The following is a 15,351-nucleotide window of genomic DNA, read 5'->3' as shown; positions in this document are numbered from 1 at the left end:
GTTGGATGGGGTTACACTCCCCCTGAAGACACAGGTTCGCAGCTTGGGAGTGATCCTGGACGCATTGTTGAGCCTGGAACCCCAGGTCTCAGCGGTGACCGGGAGAGCTAAAACTTGTGCGCCAGCTGCGCCCGTACCTTGGGAAGTCTGACTTGGCCACAGTGGTCCACGCTCTGGTTACATCCCGTTTAGACTACTGCAACGCTCTCTACGTGGGGTTGCCTCTGAAGACTGCCCGGAAGCTGCAATTAGTCCAGCGCTCGGCAGCCAGGCTACTGACGGGAGCTGGGTACAGGGAGCGCACAACTCCCTTGCTGCACCAGCTCCACTGGCTGCCAATTAGCTTCTGAGCACAATTGAAAATGCTGGTTTTAACCTATAAATCCCTATATGGTTCCAGCCCAGTTTACCTGTCCAAACGTATTCTCCCCTATGAACCATCAAGGATGTTAAGATCTTCTGGAGAGGCCCTGCTCTTGGTCCCACCACCATCGCAAGCATGTTTGGTGGGAATGAGAGACAGGGCCTTCTCTGTGGTGGCCCCTCGGCTATGGAACTCTCTCCCGAGCGAGATTGGATCTGCCCCCTCCCACTTGTCCTTCAGGAGGCAAGTGAAATCCTGATTATGAAACGAAGCATTCCCAGAATAATGGCTGAGACTGGTTACAGACCAAAGTGAGCGGCCACATATGCGGACTGAGTTGAACATGATTTTACCTCAGCAATTTGGTATATATGTATTCTTTTAATCTTGTATTGTTCTATGATGTTTTAACTTGTATTAGTAGCATTGAATCCTTGCTGTAAGCCGGTCTGAGTCCCCCCTACGGAGGTGAGAAGATCGGGATATAAAAGTTTTAAATAAATAAATAAATAAATAAATAAATGGAGTTGGAAGTGACCCCTAAAGGTCACCTAGACCAACCCCATTAAACCCAAGCCAAGAAAATTCTGACCTCTCAATAAAAAAGCAAGGCATTAATTCAACATCAATTGAAATTGGAGGGGACCTTCAAAGATCATCTAGACAACCCCATTGTGGTAATGAACCCAAGCTGAGAGGATTTTGCCTTCTGTGAACAGAAAGGAGAGACTTCTAGGTAGAGAAGGAAATAATCCATGTATGTATTGCGTAAGGATGGGAAGAAAGGATGCTTTTCCAGTGGAATGACAATCCGCCTGCTCTGAAAGCCAAGGGCCAAAGCGTGGCAAAACCTCTTGCATTCCAAGCTGCCAAATGTACGATAATGTGGTCGGCGCCTCCTTGTCCCCAAGCCCTGCCAGGCTCGAGGGGCTTCTCCAGGGCTGGCCTTGCGGTGGAGGCGCATGGCAGGTATCGGTCTGGGTGAGGTCCAACCAGGAGGTTCATTAAACCCAGCTCCGGGCCCTTTCTCATCATGTGCCGGCCAGGTTTGCGCCACCCCTGCGAGGCCTGCTTGCCTTGACTGGGGAGCTGGGCAGAAATGAGTCACACAACAACAGTGGCGGCAGCATTGCAGAGTTGTCTTTTCTACGTTGTCCACCCAATTCTGTTCCTGTGTTGGACCCAAATTTTGGGGGTGTTTACATTGTAGAGTTGATGCAGTTTCGATCCCACTTGAACTGTTGTGGCTCAGTGCTGTGGAATCCTGGAAGTTGTAGTTGGGTGAAGCCCATCTACAACTGTATTCAGGGCTCTTTTCAAGATTGAAAAGGGTCCTCCAGCGGTCATGTAGTCCACCCTGCATTGGTGAAGGGTGGACTAGATGACCGCAGGAGGGCCTTTCTGAATCTTGCATTGTATTTCAATGGTCTATGAGTTCAGTTCCCTATCTGTTCTATTCAGGAGTATTTCCATGATGGATGTCCTGCATTGACGAAGGGTGGACTAGATGACCTCAGGAGAGCCCTTCTGAAACTTGCATTGTATTTCAATGACCTATGGTTTCAATCCCCTATCTGAACTTTCCAAGGCTTTTTTCATGATGGATTCCCTGCATTGGTGAAGGGTGGACTAGATGACCTCAGGAGAGCCCTTCTGAAATTTGCATTGTATTTCAATGGTCTATGGGTTCAATTCCCTATCTGTTCTATCCAGGACTATTTCCATGATGGATTCTCTGCATTGGTGAAGGGTGGACTTTATGACCTCAGGAGGAGGTTCAATCCCCTATGTGTACTATCCAAGGCTTTTTTCATGATGGATTCCCTGCATTGGTGAAGGGTGGACTATATGACCTCAAGAGGACCCTTCTGAATCTTGCATTGTATTTCAACGATCTATGTGTTCAATCCCCTATCTGTACGATCCAAGGCTTTTTTTTCATGACGGATTGACAAAGGGTGGACTATATGACCACAGGAGGACCCTTCTGAATGTTGCATTATATCCTAATGGTCTAAACCAGTGGTTCCCAACCTTTGGGCCTCCAGGTGTTTTGGACTTCAGCTCCCACAGTTCCTAACAGCTGGTAAATCGGCTGGGATTTCTGGGAGTTGAAGTCCAAAACCTGGAGGCCCAAAGGTTGGGAATCACTGGTTTAATCTCGAAAGGTTCAATCCCCTGTCTGTTCTATTCAGGACTATTTCAATGATGGATTTCTTGTCATTAGTGAAGGGTGGACTATATGACCTCAGGAGGGCCCTTCTAAATCTTGCTTTGTACTCCGAGGGTCTGTGGGTTCAATCCTATACAGTTGGATTAATGCCGTTTAATGTCACTTGAACTCCCATGGCTTTGAGTCTCCTTGTGGAGAGAAAAAGCAGGGTATAAATAAACACAATTGTTACTACTACTACTACTACTACTAGAAGTTAATGCTATGTCATTCTGGGGGTTGTATTTTGATGAGGCCCCTATCTGTTCTATCCAGGAGTCTTTTCACAATGCATTCCCTGCATTGGTGAAGGGTGGACTGTATGACCTCAGGAGGGCCCTTCTGAATCTTGCTTTGTACTCCAAGGGTCTGTGGATTCAATCCTATACAGTTGGATTAACACAGCTTAATGCCTCTTGAACTGCCATGGCTTTGAGACTCCTTGTGGGAAGAAAAAGCAAGATATAAATAAACATATAATTTTTTGAAACACAACAAGATGAGTCCACAGCAGACACTCCACTGGCTGTTGAATTGGATCACACGTCGGACATTTCCCAGGTGTCTAGGACTGTGTGGTGTATCGGCGAATAATGTGTGCAGATCCCAGTAAGGTGGCCGTCTGCAGTTCACAGATGGTAATCTTGTCAGCGCCAATTGTGTTTAAGTGCAGGCCAAGGTCTTTAGGCACTGCACCCAGTGTGCCGATAACTACTGGGACCCCCTTGACTGGCTTGTGCCAGAATCTTTGTAGTTCGATCTTTAAATCCTCATATTGTGTTAGCTTTTCCAGTTGTTTCTCATCAATCCTGCTGTCGCCTGGGATTGCAACATCGACAATCCATACTTTGTCGAAGGCTTTCATGGCTGGAATCACTCAGTTCTTGTGGGTTTTTTCAGGCTATATGGCCATGTTCTAGAGGCATTTCTCCTGACGTTTCGCCTCACAACCATGTCAGACTGCACAGAGAAGCCATTGAAATCCACAAACATGTGGACAATTTCAACAGAAAGGAAGAAACCATGAAAATGAACAAAATATGGCTACCAGTACTAAAAAATTCTAAAATTGCAACAGCAAAAACAGCAGAGAGAAAAACAGGCAGGGACATCTAATCACCTTTCAAGAAGAGTTTGCTCCAGGCACAGTCAGCCCATTGTATGCTAATCAAGGTGGTCAGTTGAAAGATTCACACCTAGCCCAACTTACAAAAGCCCTTTGTTTCACCCTGGTCATTCCACAGATATATAAACCCCTTTTTTCCCAGTTCTAGCAGACCTCACCTCTGAGGATGCTTGCCATAGATGCAGGCGAAACGTCAGGAGAAATGCCTCTAGAACATGGCTATATAGCCCGAAAAAACCCACAAGAACTGAATCCATACTTTGTTTTTTAATTGTGAGATCAGGAGTCTTGTGCTCCAAAACCCTGTCTGTCTGAATCTGGGTCCCAGAGAAGTTTGACATATTCATTCTCTAACTTTTTCCGGCTTGTGATCCCACCAGTTCTTTGTCTCCGGCAAATGGTATTTGTGGTACAAGTTCCAATGAATCATCTGAGCAACAGTGTTGTGCCTCTGCTTGTAGTCTGTCTGCGCAATCTTCTTGCAGCAGCTGAGGATGGGATCTATTGCTTTGTCTGCTTCCTTGCAGAGTCTACACTTGGGATCTGTTGTCGACTTTTCAATTCTGGCTTTGATGGCGTTATATTATTATTATTATTATTATTATTATTATTATTATTTTATCATAATATTATTAAAATTAATATAATTTATTATTATTATTATTTTATCATAATATTATTAAAATTAATATAATTTATTATTATTATTATTATTATTATTATTATTATTAGTAGTAGTAATAATAGTAACGGCTTGAATATATGGGATCCTGGGAGATGTAGTTTGGTGAAGCCCTCTATCTGTTCTGTCCAGGGATGTTTTCATGCTGGATTCCCTGCCATTGATGAAGGGTGGACTATATGACCTCAGGAGGGCCCTTCTGACAATTCCCAGAGGTCTATGGATCCATCTGTGCACATTACATTTGATGGTCAATTCATTAGACTCAAGTCATTATAGTAATGACCTCCAGGCTCTGTATTAATTAGGTCTATATGAAATATAAATGAATTATGAGCACATAAATGTATCTCTATACAGACGCCGGCTTTCTGAAATCAGATTTCCAAAACGCTTCTGGTCCCAAGCATTTTGGAAAAAACGGAGACACGACCTCTATCAGATTGAAATGCACCATTCCCTTATGACTCGAGGCCTGGAAACCCCTGGCCGTGTCTCTCCGAAATCCGCGTTGCTTTCTCATCTCTTGCTCACCCAAAGAAACTGGTTGATCTGGAATATTTTCTTTGGGCAGGAAAGTTAACTTCTCCCTCCTTCTGCCCTCCCTTTTTATTGGGTTTCTTAGCTTTGGATGCACATTAATCTGACTTTAGTGAAAGGTCAAGCAGAAGAGAGGCAGGTGCACTCATTATATATGTGGGACTACAGCTCCCATCATCCCCGTGTCACTAGCAACTGTGACACTAGCAACTAATGGAAAGCTTTTCTTCTTGCATTGGACCAGAATTTGACCTGACTGTAGTGATTAACATGCTTTTTGCAACATAAACAATTACTAAGTAAAACTAAAATTTCCCCTTATGTTAATTGTAATTGAGTCCAACTCTGGGAGGTGGTGCTCATCTCCATTTCTAAGCCAAAGAGCCAGCGTTATCCATAGACACCTCCAAGGTCACGTGGCCAGCATGACTGCGTGGAGCGCTTTTACCCTCCCACAGAAGCAGTACCTATTGATCTACTCACATCTGCATGTTTGCGAACTGCTAGGTTGGCAGGAGCTAGGGCTAACAGCTATTTAGAATACTATTAATGTCTGCATAACAAAATATGTTGCAATAGTTGCTACTTTTAAAGCTTTTCATATATTTTTTAAATTACTAGTTCAGGTAAACAGCGTTATTTGAAAAATTCAATTTTTTAATTGTACAAAATGCATAACGTTGTGGGAGGACTACAACTCACATCATGACAGGCTAAGTTGCAACTTTTGAAGCTTTAACAACAACAACAACAACAACAACAACAACAACAACAACAACAACAACAACATTATTATTATTATTAAACAAAGCTGCTACTTCTAATACTTATCAATAGCTTAGAACAGTGGTTCTCAACCTTCCTAATGCCGCGACCCCTTAATACAGTTCCTCATGTTGTGGTGACCCCCAACCATAACCCTAACATTATGAATCACCATGTAAATAATGATTTGCAGGATGTATTTTCATCCACTGGAGCAAATTTGGCACAAATACCCAGTATGCCCAAATTTGAATACTGGTGGGGTTGTCGGGGGGGGGGGGGGAGGAGGGGTTGATTTCGTCATTTGGGAGTTGTAGTTGCTGGGATTTATAGTTAATATGTAAACAAAGAGCATTCTGAACCCCACCAACAATGGAATTGAACCAAAGTTGGCACAGAGGACTCCCATGATCAACAGAAAATACTGGAAGGGTTTGGCGGGCATTGACCTTGAGTTTGGGAGTTGTAGTTCAACTACATCCAGAGAGCACTGTGGGCTCAAACAATGATGGATCTGGACCAAACTTGGTACGTATATTCAGTATGCCCAAATGTGAACACTGATGGGATTTGGGAACATAGACTTTGACATTTGGGAGTTGTAGATACTGGGATTGATAGTTCACCTACAATCAAGGAGCGTTCTGAACCCCACCAATGATAGAATTGGGACAAACTTCCCACACAGAACCCCCATGACCAACAGAAAATACTGTGTTTTCTGATGGTCTTTGGCGACCCCTCTGACACCCCTTCGCGACCCCCTCAGGGGTCCCGACCCCCAGGTTGAGAAACACTGGCTTAGAAGTTTACTTTCAAGAGTTATATTAGGATGTTATTAATTATCCCAGCCAGGCAACTTTGTTCCTTTTTCTGATGTTGCTTCCAAAATGCAACTTTAAAAATAATAGTTAAATGTATCTAGAAGATACTATGTGTTGCATCAGCAAAGCAAATGCATTCCGATTTTTTGTGTTTTTGGAAATGAGCGCTAATTAGAAGTCATTTGTTACACTACATTCCTCTGTTACTTTGGAAGCAGAATTCTTAAAATAGCATTGACATGTATCTAGATGGTATTAATTGTGCCAACAGGGAAGTAACATTCCAATTTATTACATTGCTTTCAGATTATTATTATTATTATTATTATTATTATTACTATTATTATTACCGTATTAAACTTATATTTGCACCTTGCTTTTTAAACCAAACTTAAAGCGGCTCACAGTCTTAAATAATCTAGAAAATATAAATATTTAAATAGGATTAAGTATTAAAATTGTAATGGATTATAATTATTGAAACAAGTAAAAACAAGTTTTGTTCCTGATGGCAAGGAAATAAACAATAGTGAGTGATGGATATATCGCATTATATACAGCTAGCTGTACCCGCCATGCGTTGCTGTGACCAACCTTCCCTCCCTCTTTCTGTCCTTCTTTCCTTCCCTCCTTCCCTTCCTTCCTTTCTTTTTCTTCTTTCCTTCTCTCCTTCCTTCTCTACCTCTTTCCTTCCTTCCCCTCCTTTTCTTTTCCTCCCTCTTTCGGTCATTTCTTCTTTCTCTACCTCTTTCCTTCCATCACTTTTTGCTTCCATCCTACCTTCTCTTCTTTCCTTCTCTCATTCTTTCACTCCTTCCTTCACTCCCTCTTTCCTTCCTTCCCGTTTTTCTTTCTTTCTCTCCATCCTCTACGTCTTTTCTTCCTTCCTTTGTTCTTTGCTTCCATGCTTCCTTCTCTCTTTCCTTCTTTCTTGCGCTCCCTCTTTCTCTCCTTTCTTTCTTTCTTTCTTTCTCTCCTTTGTTCCTTCTCTACATCTTTCTTACTTCTCTCTTTCCTTGTTTCTTGCCCCCCCTTTCCCTCCTCCTTCCTTCCTTCCTTCCTTCCTTCCTTCCTTCCCTTTCCTTTCCTTTCCTTTCCTTTCTTCCTTCTATATGTCTTTCTTTCTTTCTTTCTTTCTTTCTTTCTTTCTTCTCTACCTCTATTCTTCCTTCCTTTGTTCTTTGCTTCCATGCTTCCTTCTCTCTTTCCTTCTTGCGCTCCCTCTTTCTCTCCTTTCTTTCTTTCTTTCTTTCTTTCTTTCTTCTCTCCTTTGTTCCTTCTCTACATCTTTCTTACTTCTCTCTTTCCTTGTTTCTTGTCCTCCCTTTCTCTCCTTCTTCCCTCCTTCTTTCCTTCCTTCCTCTCCTTCCTTCTCTATGTCTTTCTTTCTTTCTTTCTTTCCTTTCTTTCTTCCTTCTCTACCTCTTTTCTTCCTTCCTTTGTTCTTTGCTTCCATGCTTCCTTCTCTCTTTCCTTCTTTCTTGTGCTCCATCTTTCTCTCCTTTCTTTCTTTCTTTGAAAGAAATGGGATTGTTCCTTCTCTACATCTTTCTTACTTCTCTTTCCTTGTTTCTTGTCCTCCCTTTCTCTCCTTCTTCCCTCCTTCCTTCCTTCCTTCCTTCCTCTCCTTCCTTCCTTCTCTATGTCTTTCTTTCTTTCTTTCTTTCTTTCCTTCCTTCCTTCTCTACCTCTTTTCTTCCTTCCTTTGTTCTTTGCTTCCATGCTTCCTTCTCTCTTTCCTTCTTTCTTGTGCTCCATCTTTCTCTCCTTTCTTTCTTTCTTTGAAAGAAATGGGATTGTTCCTTCTCTACATCTTTCTTACTTCTCTCTTTCCTTGTTTCTTGCCCTCCCTTTCTCTCCTTCTTCCTTCCTTCTTTCCTTCCTTCCTCTCTTTTCTTCCTTCTCTATGTCTTTCCTTCCTTCTTTCTTTCTTTCTTTCTTTCTCTCCTTCCTTCCTTCTCTACCTCTTTCCTTCCTTCCTTTGCTCTTTGCTTCCATACTTCCTTCTCTCTTTCCTTTTTTCTTGTCCTCCTCTTTCTCTCCTTCTTTCTTTCTTCCCTTCAAGCTGCATCAATCCTACAGTGTAGAAGCATGTTATATCAGTTGGGAGAAAGTGGAGTGTATTTCTGTTTACACAGAGAAGAGGGTGATGAGTGTATAGGAGGTTTCCAATAATGATGATGATGATTAATGCCATTTCTGATTTATGGATAGGAGGTTTCTAATAATAATACTGTAATAATAACAATAGGGGACATTTCATTTTTATGGATAGGAGATTTGGAATAGTAGTAGTATTAGTAATAGTAGTGGGTTATTGTAGGATTTTTCGGGCTACATGGCCATGGTCTAGACTACAGGCATTCTCTCCTGACATTTTTCCTGCATCTATGGCAAGCATCCTCAGAGGTAATGAGGTCTATTGGAACTAGGAAAAAGGGTTTATATATCTATGGAATGACCAGGGTGGGACAAAGGACTCTTGTCTGCTGGAGCCAGGTGTGAATGTTTCAACTGACCACCTTGATTAGCATATAATGGCCTGACAGTGCCTAGAGGAAACTTTTGTTGAGAGGTGATTAGATGTCCTTGTTTGTTTCCTCTCTGTTGTTTTGCTGGTGTAATTTTAGAGTTTTTTTAAATACTGGTAGCCAGATTTTGTTCATTTTCATGGTTTCCTCCTTTCTGTTGAAATTGTCCACATGCGTGTGTATTTCAATGGCTTCTCTGTGTGGTCTGACATGGTGGTTGCGAGAGTGGTCCAGCATTTCTGTGTTCTCAAACAAAATGCTGTGTCCAGGTTGTAGTAATAGTAGTAATCAACAACCAACATAGTGATCTTGTTTGCTGTGTACTAATCTTGTGTTCCACCTGAACATTAGTAAGAAGTTCCTGACTGTAAAAGCTGTTCAGCAGTGGAACTCTCTGCCCTAGAGTGTGGTTCCTTCTTTGGAAGCTTTTAAACAGAGGCTGGATGGCCATCTGTCGAGTGTGCTTTGAATGCAGTTTTCCTGCTTCTTGGGAGGGGGTTAGGCTGGATGACGCATGAGGTCTCTTCCAATTCTAGGATAATAATAATAATAATAATAATAATAATAATAATAATAATGTGGTGTTGAAGGCTTTCATGACCAGAGTCACTGGGTTGCTGTGAGTTTTCCAGGCTGTATGGCCATGTTCCAGAAGCATTCTCTCCTAATATTTCACCCACATCTATGGCAGGCATCCTCAGAAGTTGTGAGGTCTCTTGGAAACTAGGCAAGCGAGGTTTATATATCTTCCACCCTGGACATTCCACAGATACGAGTATGTAAATAACACTTGCCTACTTTCCAACAAACCTCACAACCTCTGAGGGTGCCTGCCATAAATGCAGGTGAAACGTCAGAAAAGAATGCTTCTAATAATAAACAACAACAACAGTATGTAACAACATTTGAAAAAAATCTGTTCCTGTATTGTCGAAGGCTTTCATGGCCGGAATCACTGGGTTTTTGTAGGTTTTTTCAGGCTATATGGACATGTTCTAGAGGCATTCTCTCCTGACGTTTCACCTGCATCTATGGCAAGCATCCTCACTACCTCTGAGGATGCTTGCCATAGATGCAGGTGAAATGTCAGGGGAGAATGCCTCTAGAACATGGCCATATAGCCTGAAAAAACCTACAACCCAATCTGTTCCTGGTTTGAAAATGTTATTTCCTGTTTAATTGTGTCTTCTTTCTTTTGAAAGTAGTTGTTCTACTCCAGAAACCTTGCTTTTGTAGTTGCCACAATAAGATATTCATTGCAAAACGATTGCAAAATCATAGAATCATAGAATCAAAGAGTTGGAAGAGACCTCCTGGGCCATCCAGTCCAACCCCATTCTGCCAAGAAGCAGGAATATTGCATTCAAATCACCCCTGACAGATGGCCACCCAGCCCCTGTTTAAAAGCTTCCAAAGTAGGAGCCTCCACCACACTCCGGGGCAGAGAGTTCCACTGCTGAACGGCTTTCACAGTCAGGAAGATCTTCCTCATGTTCAGATGGAATCTCCTCTCTTGTAGTTTGAAGCCATTGTTCCGCGTCCTAGTCTCCAAGGAAGCAGAAAACAAGCTTGCTCCCTCCTCCTCCCTCTGGCTTCCTCTCACATATTTATACATGGCTATCATATCTCTTCTCAGCCTTCTCTTCTTCAGGCTAAAAATGCCCAGCTCCTTAAGCCGCTCCTCATAGGGCTTGTTCTCTAGACCCTTGATCATTTTAGTCGCCCTCCTCTGGACACATTCTGCAGGGTGATGTCCCTCCTGCAAAGACAAGGTTTTGGCAGTTTAATAAACTTTCCCCATGTTTTTTTTATGATAGAACCAATTAGGAAATGACATTTATAACCCAGGAACAAAAATAGTGTTGCATAGTGTAATTTGCTTTGTTTTTTTCCTCCCTCCAGGAGTGCCAGGATGGCACCCGACGATGGCACCGAATGGCTTCTTCAGCTCTTAACCGAGATCCAACTGGAGCAGTTCTATAGCAGGATCCGAGATGAACTACATGTCACTCGTCCGGGACACTTTGACTACGTCAAGCCGTCCGACCTGGAACGTATTGGCATGGGGCGACCAGGTAAGGCACCTTCGGAAATGTCCCAATGGAGAAGGGCTTTCCGAAGCACTGGAGTTCCAAGGATATTATGTGCTAAAGTAGGCATGACCCAACTTCGACCCTCCAGGTGTTTTGGACTCCAACTCCCACAATTCCTAACAGCCTATCGGCTGTTAGGAATTGTGGGAGTTGAAGTCCAAAACACCTGGAGGGTCAAAGTTGGCCCATGCCTGCTTTAAACTATGTTGAATTGGTTGTGGGTTGTCGATGTTGCAATACCAGGCAACAGCAGGATTGACGAGAAGCAACTGGAAAAGCTTTCACAATATGAGGATTTAAAGATCAAACTGCAAAGACTCTGGCATGGGGATTCAGTGGTGATCGGCACACTGGGTGCAGTGCCTCTAGACCTTGGCCTGCACTTAAAAACAATCAAAATTGGTTCAGTGGTGATCGGCACACTGGGTGCAGTGCCTCTAGACCTTGGCCTGCACTTAAAAACAATCAAAATTGGTTCAGTGGTGATCGGCACACTGGGTGCAGTGCCTCTAGACCTTGGCCTGCACTTAAAAACAATCAGCGTTGACAAAATTGCCACGTTAGCTGCAAAAGGCCACCCTACTGGGATCTGCACACATTATTTGCTGATACGTCACACAGTCCTAGACACTTGGGAAGTTATTTATTTATTTATCTATCGTGTCAGGGGCAACCAGACCATTGTATTACATTTCTAACAGAACAAAACAAACAAACAGATAAAAAAACACGTTTGCAAGCTTGGTAGCTGATTAAATGTCCTTTGACCAGTATCTGGCCACTTGGAGTGCTTCTGGAGTTGCTGCAAGAAGGTCCTCCATGGTGCATGTAGCAGGGCTCAAGTTGCATTGCAGCAGGTGTTCTGTGGTTTGCTCTTCTCCATACTCGCATGTCGTGGACTCCACTTGGTAGCCCCATTTCTTGAGGTTGGCACTGCATCTCGTGGTGCCAGAGCGCAGTCTGTTCAGCGCCTTCCAAGTCGCCCAGTCTTCTGTGTGCCCAGGGGGGAGTCTCTCATTTGGGATCAGCCATAGATTGAAGTTCTGGGTTTGAGCCTGCCACTTTTGGACTCTCACTTGCTGAGGTGTTCCAGCGAGTGTCTCTGTAGATCTTAGAAAACTATTTCTTGACGTGCTGGCTGATACCCAAACAGGGGATGAGCTGGAGATGTCTCTGCCTTGGTCTTTTCACTATTGGCGGATGTCAGGTGGTGCAATACCAGCTAAACAGTATAATTTCTCCAGTGGTGTAGGGCGCAGACACCCCGTGATAATGTGACATGTCTCATTAAGAGCCACATCCACTGTTTTAGCATGGTGAGATGTGTTCCACACTGGGCATGCATACTCAGCGGCAGAGTAGCACAGCGCAAGGGCAGATGTCTTCACTGTGTGATGTGTGATTCAATACGAAAGTAAGCATAACAATCTTGTTTGCTGTGTGTGAATCTTGTTGTGTATCTAATAATAATAATATATTTTCTTGCAGGACAGAGACGGTTGGAGGATGCCTTAAAACGTAGGCGGCCCCAAGGCCAGCGCCCCATGTCCTGGGTCTATAAGGTATTTTTTCCTATCTCTTTTTGCAAAAGTATGTCCATCATAAAACTTATTTAGCTTTCCAGAACCCATTGCCATCTGGGGCCTTTTGGAAAATATAGCTTGAAAGAAGCTCACTTTTCTCTAACTTCTTTGATTTCTCATTCTATGTCCTCTGTTATAATAATAATAATAATAATAATAATAATAATAATAATAATAATCCTTTATTTATACTCCGCTACCGCCTCCCACAGGACTCAGTGTGGCTTACAAGAGACCGAGCCCAAAATACATCAGAACAAAAAACACAACCACAACAATACAATACAATAATAAATAACTCATGGCAAAGCAAAAACAAGAACAAAATATCACAATGCAATTTAAAAACCTGGCAGGGCCAAATGTAAAGATTTAAAAAATAAAAATAAATGCTGGATATGACCAAGTGAAAATGGATGGGGCCAATAGTCCAGAGGACAGGAGCAGAATTCAAAACGATCTTGACAGATTAAAGAGATGGGCCAAAACTAACAAAATGAAGTTCAACAGTGACAAATGCAAGATACTCCACTTTGGCAGAAAAAATGAAATGCAAAGATACAGAATGGGGGATGCCTGGCTCGAGAGCAGTACGTGAGAAAAAGATCTTGGAGTCCTCGTGGACAACAAGTTAAACATGAGCCAACAATGTGATGTGGTGGCAAAAAAAGCCAATGGGATGTTGGCCTGCATCAATAGGAGCATAGTGTCTAGATCTAAGGAAGTCATGCTACCCCTCTATTCTGCTTTGGTTAGACCACATCTGGGATATTGTGTCCAATTCTGGGCACCACAATTCAAGAGAGATATTGACAAGCTGGAATGTGTCCAGAGGAGGGCGACTAAAATGATCAAGGGTCTGGAGAACAAGCCCTATGAGGAGCGGCTTAGGGAACTGGGCATGTTTAGCCTGAAGAAGAGAAGGCTGAGAGGAGATATGATAGCCATGTATAAATATGTGAGAGGAAGCCACAGGGAGGAGGAGGGAGCAAGCTTGTTTTCTGCTTCCTTGGAGACTAGGACGCGGAACAATGGCTTCAAACTACAAGAGAGGAGATTCCATCTGAACATGAGGAAGAACTTCCTGACTGTGAGAGCCGTTCAGCAGTGGAACTCTCTGCCCCGGAGTGTGGTGGAGGCTCCTTCTTTGGAAGCTTTTAAGCAGAGGCTGGATGGCCATTTGTCAGGGGTGATTTGAATGCAATATTCCTGCTTCTTGGCAGAATGGGGTTGGACTGGATGGCCCACGAGGTCTCTTCCAACTCTTTGATTCTATGATTCTATGATTCTAAGTGGGTGTGCAGACAATTCTAACTCTCTCGTAAAGTGCATTTGGGACATATTGCTTGGGATTCCTTAATCTGGGAAGGCACACTGGAACATCCATGTTTTCAAGCTCCTTCTGAAGACTGCCAATATTGGGGCATGCCTGATGTCCTTGGAGAGGGAGTTCCAGAGTTGTGGGGCCACCACTGAGAAGGCCCTGTCCCTCGTCCCCACCAATCGCGCTTGCGATGCAGGTGGGATCGTGAGCAGGGCCTCTCCAGATGAACGAAGAGATCTAATGGAGCAAGGTGCTTTCTCCTCTTGCTGCCTGGCAGAATAGGGTTGGACTACATGTCCTCTAAGGGTCCCTTCCAACTCTGTGAATGCTTTCTTGTTCTCGTTTCCTGCAGATGTTCACCGGGGGACGGAGCCCAGAGCAGGAAGATGCCCCACATCCTGCCCCACCAGCAGCGGCTCCTTCGGTGCCCAGAGTGGATGCCGAGGCCTCCTTGAAATGCCTGATCAGCGAGTGGGACTTGCGGCTGCGCGAACGGCTGGGCGATGGATGTTTTGGGGTCGTGCACCGGGCCGAATGGACCGCCCCAGGAGGAGGCATTGTAAGTACTCCAGAGACTGTGATTCCCATTGTAGGGGTAAAAAGAAGAACAGCAAATGGTCCTCTCCATTTAGGATTCAATGGTTCCAACTTCCAGTCTTGTATTAATACTTGATCTAGTGGGGCTTCCACAACCTCCTCATCCCATACAGACATTGTTTTGGGGGCTCATCCGGGATATAGAGTCACGGTGGTCCACGCTCTGGTTACATCCCGAATAGATTACTGCAACGCACTCTACGTGGGGTTGCCTTTGAAGACTGTTCGGAGACTTCAACTAGTCCAACGGGCAGCAGCCAGATTACTCACCGGAGCACCATACAGGGAGCATACCCCCTCCCCCCTGCTGCGTCAGCTCCACTGGCTGCCTCCAAGCACAAGTCAAAGTGCTGGTCTTGGCCTATAAAACCCTATACGGCTCCGGCGCAGCTTACTTATCTGAACGTATCTCTCTCTACATTCCACCTCATAATTTAAGATCTACTGGGGAGGCCCTGCTCTCGGTCCCACCAGCGTCTCAAATGCGTCTGGTGGGTACGAGGGACAGGGCCTTCTCGGTGGTGACCCCCCCACAGCAAGATTAGATTGGTGTCCTCCCTCCTTGATTATCCTGAGTTGAATGATTATTGGGATGCATCTACCCTGTAGAACAGACATGGGCAAACTTTGGCCCTGCAAGCGTTTTGGACTTCAACTCCCACAATTCCTAACAGACTAAGGCCCTTTCCTTTTCCCCTTCAGCTGTGGGC

At 43.9% G+C, this 15,351-nt stretch overlaps 1 protein-coding gene across 1 annotated transcript in view; it reads left to right on the top strand.

Annotated features, from left to right (window-relative positions):
• Window positions 1-15,351, top strand: part of TNK1 (tyrosine kinase non receptor 1) — a 59,978-nt gene that overhangs the window by 13,776 nt on the left and 30,851 nt on the right. The window contains exons 2-4 of the mRNA XM_060779901.2: window positions 10,947-11,119; window positions 12,626-12,699; window positions 14,397-14,603. Coding sequence (XP_060635884.2) covers window positions 10,957-11,119; window positions 12,626-12,699; window positions 14,397-14,603 — 444 coding nt within the window. The 5' untranslated portion in view covers window positions 10,947-10,956. The remainder of the gene's footprint in view (window positions 1-10,946; window positions 11,120-12,625; window positions 12,700-14,396; window positions 14,604-15,351) is intronic.

Source organism: Anolis sagrei, chromosome 6, assembly GCF_037176765.1.
Source record: "Anolis sagrei isolate rAnoSag1 chromosome 6, rAnoSag1.mat, whole genome shotgun sequence".
Lineage (NCBI taxonomy): Eukaryota > Metazoa > Chordata > Lepidosauria > Squamata > Dactyloidae > Anolis > Anolis sagrei.
The sequence above is the reverse complement of the archived record's forward strand: the minus strand, read 5'-3'. Positions and strand labels throughout refer to the sequence as shown.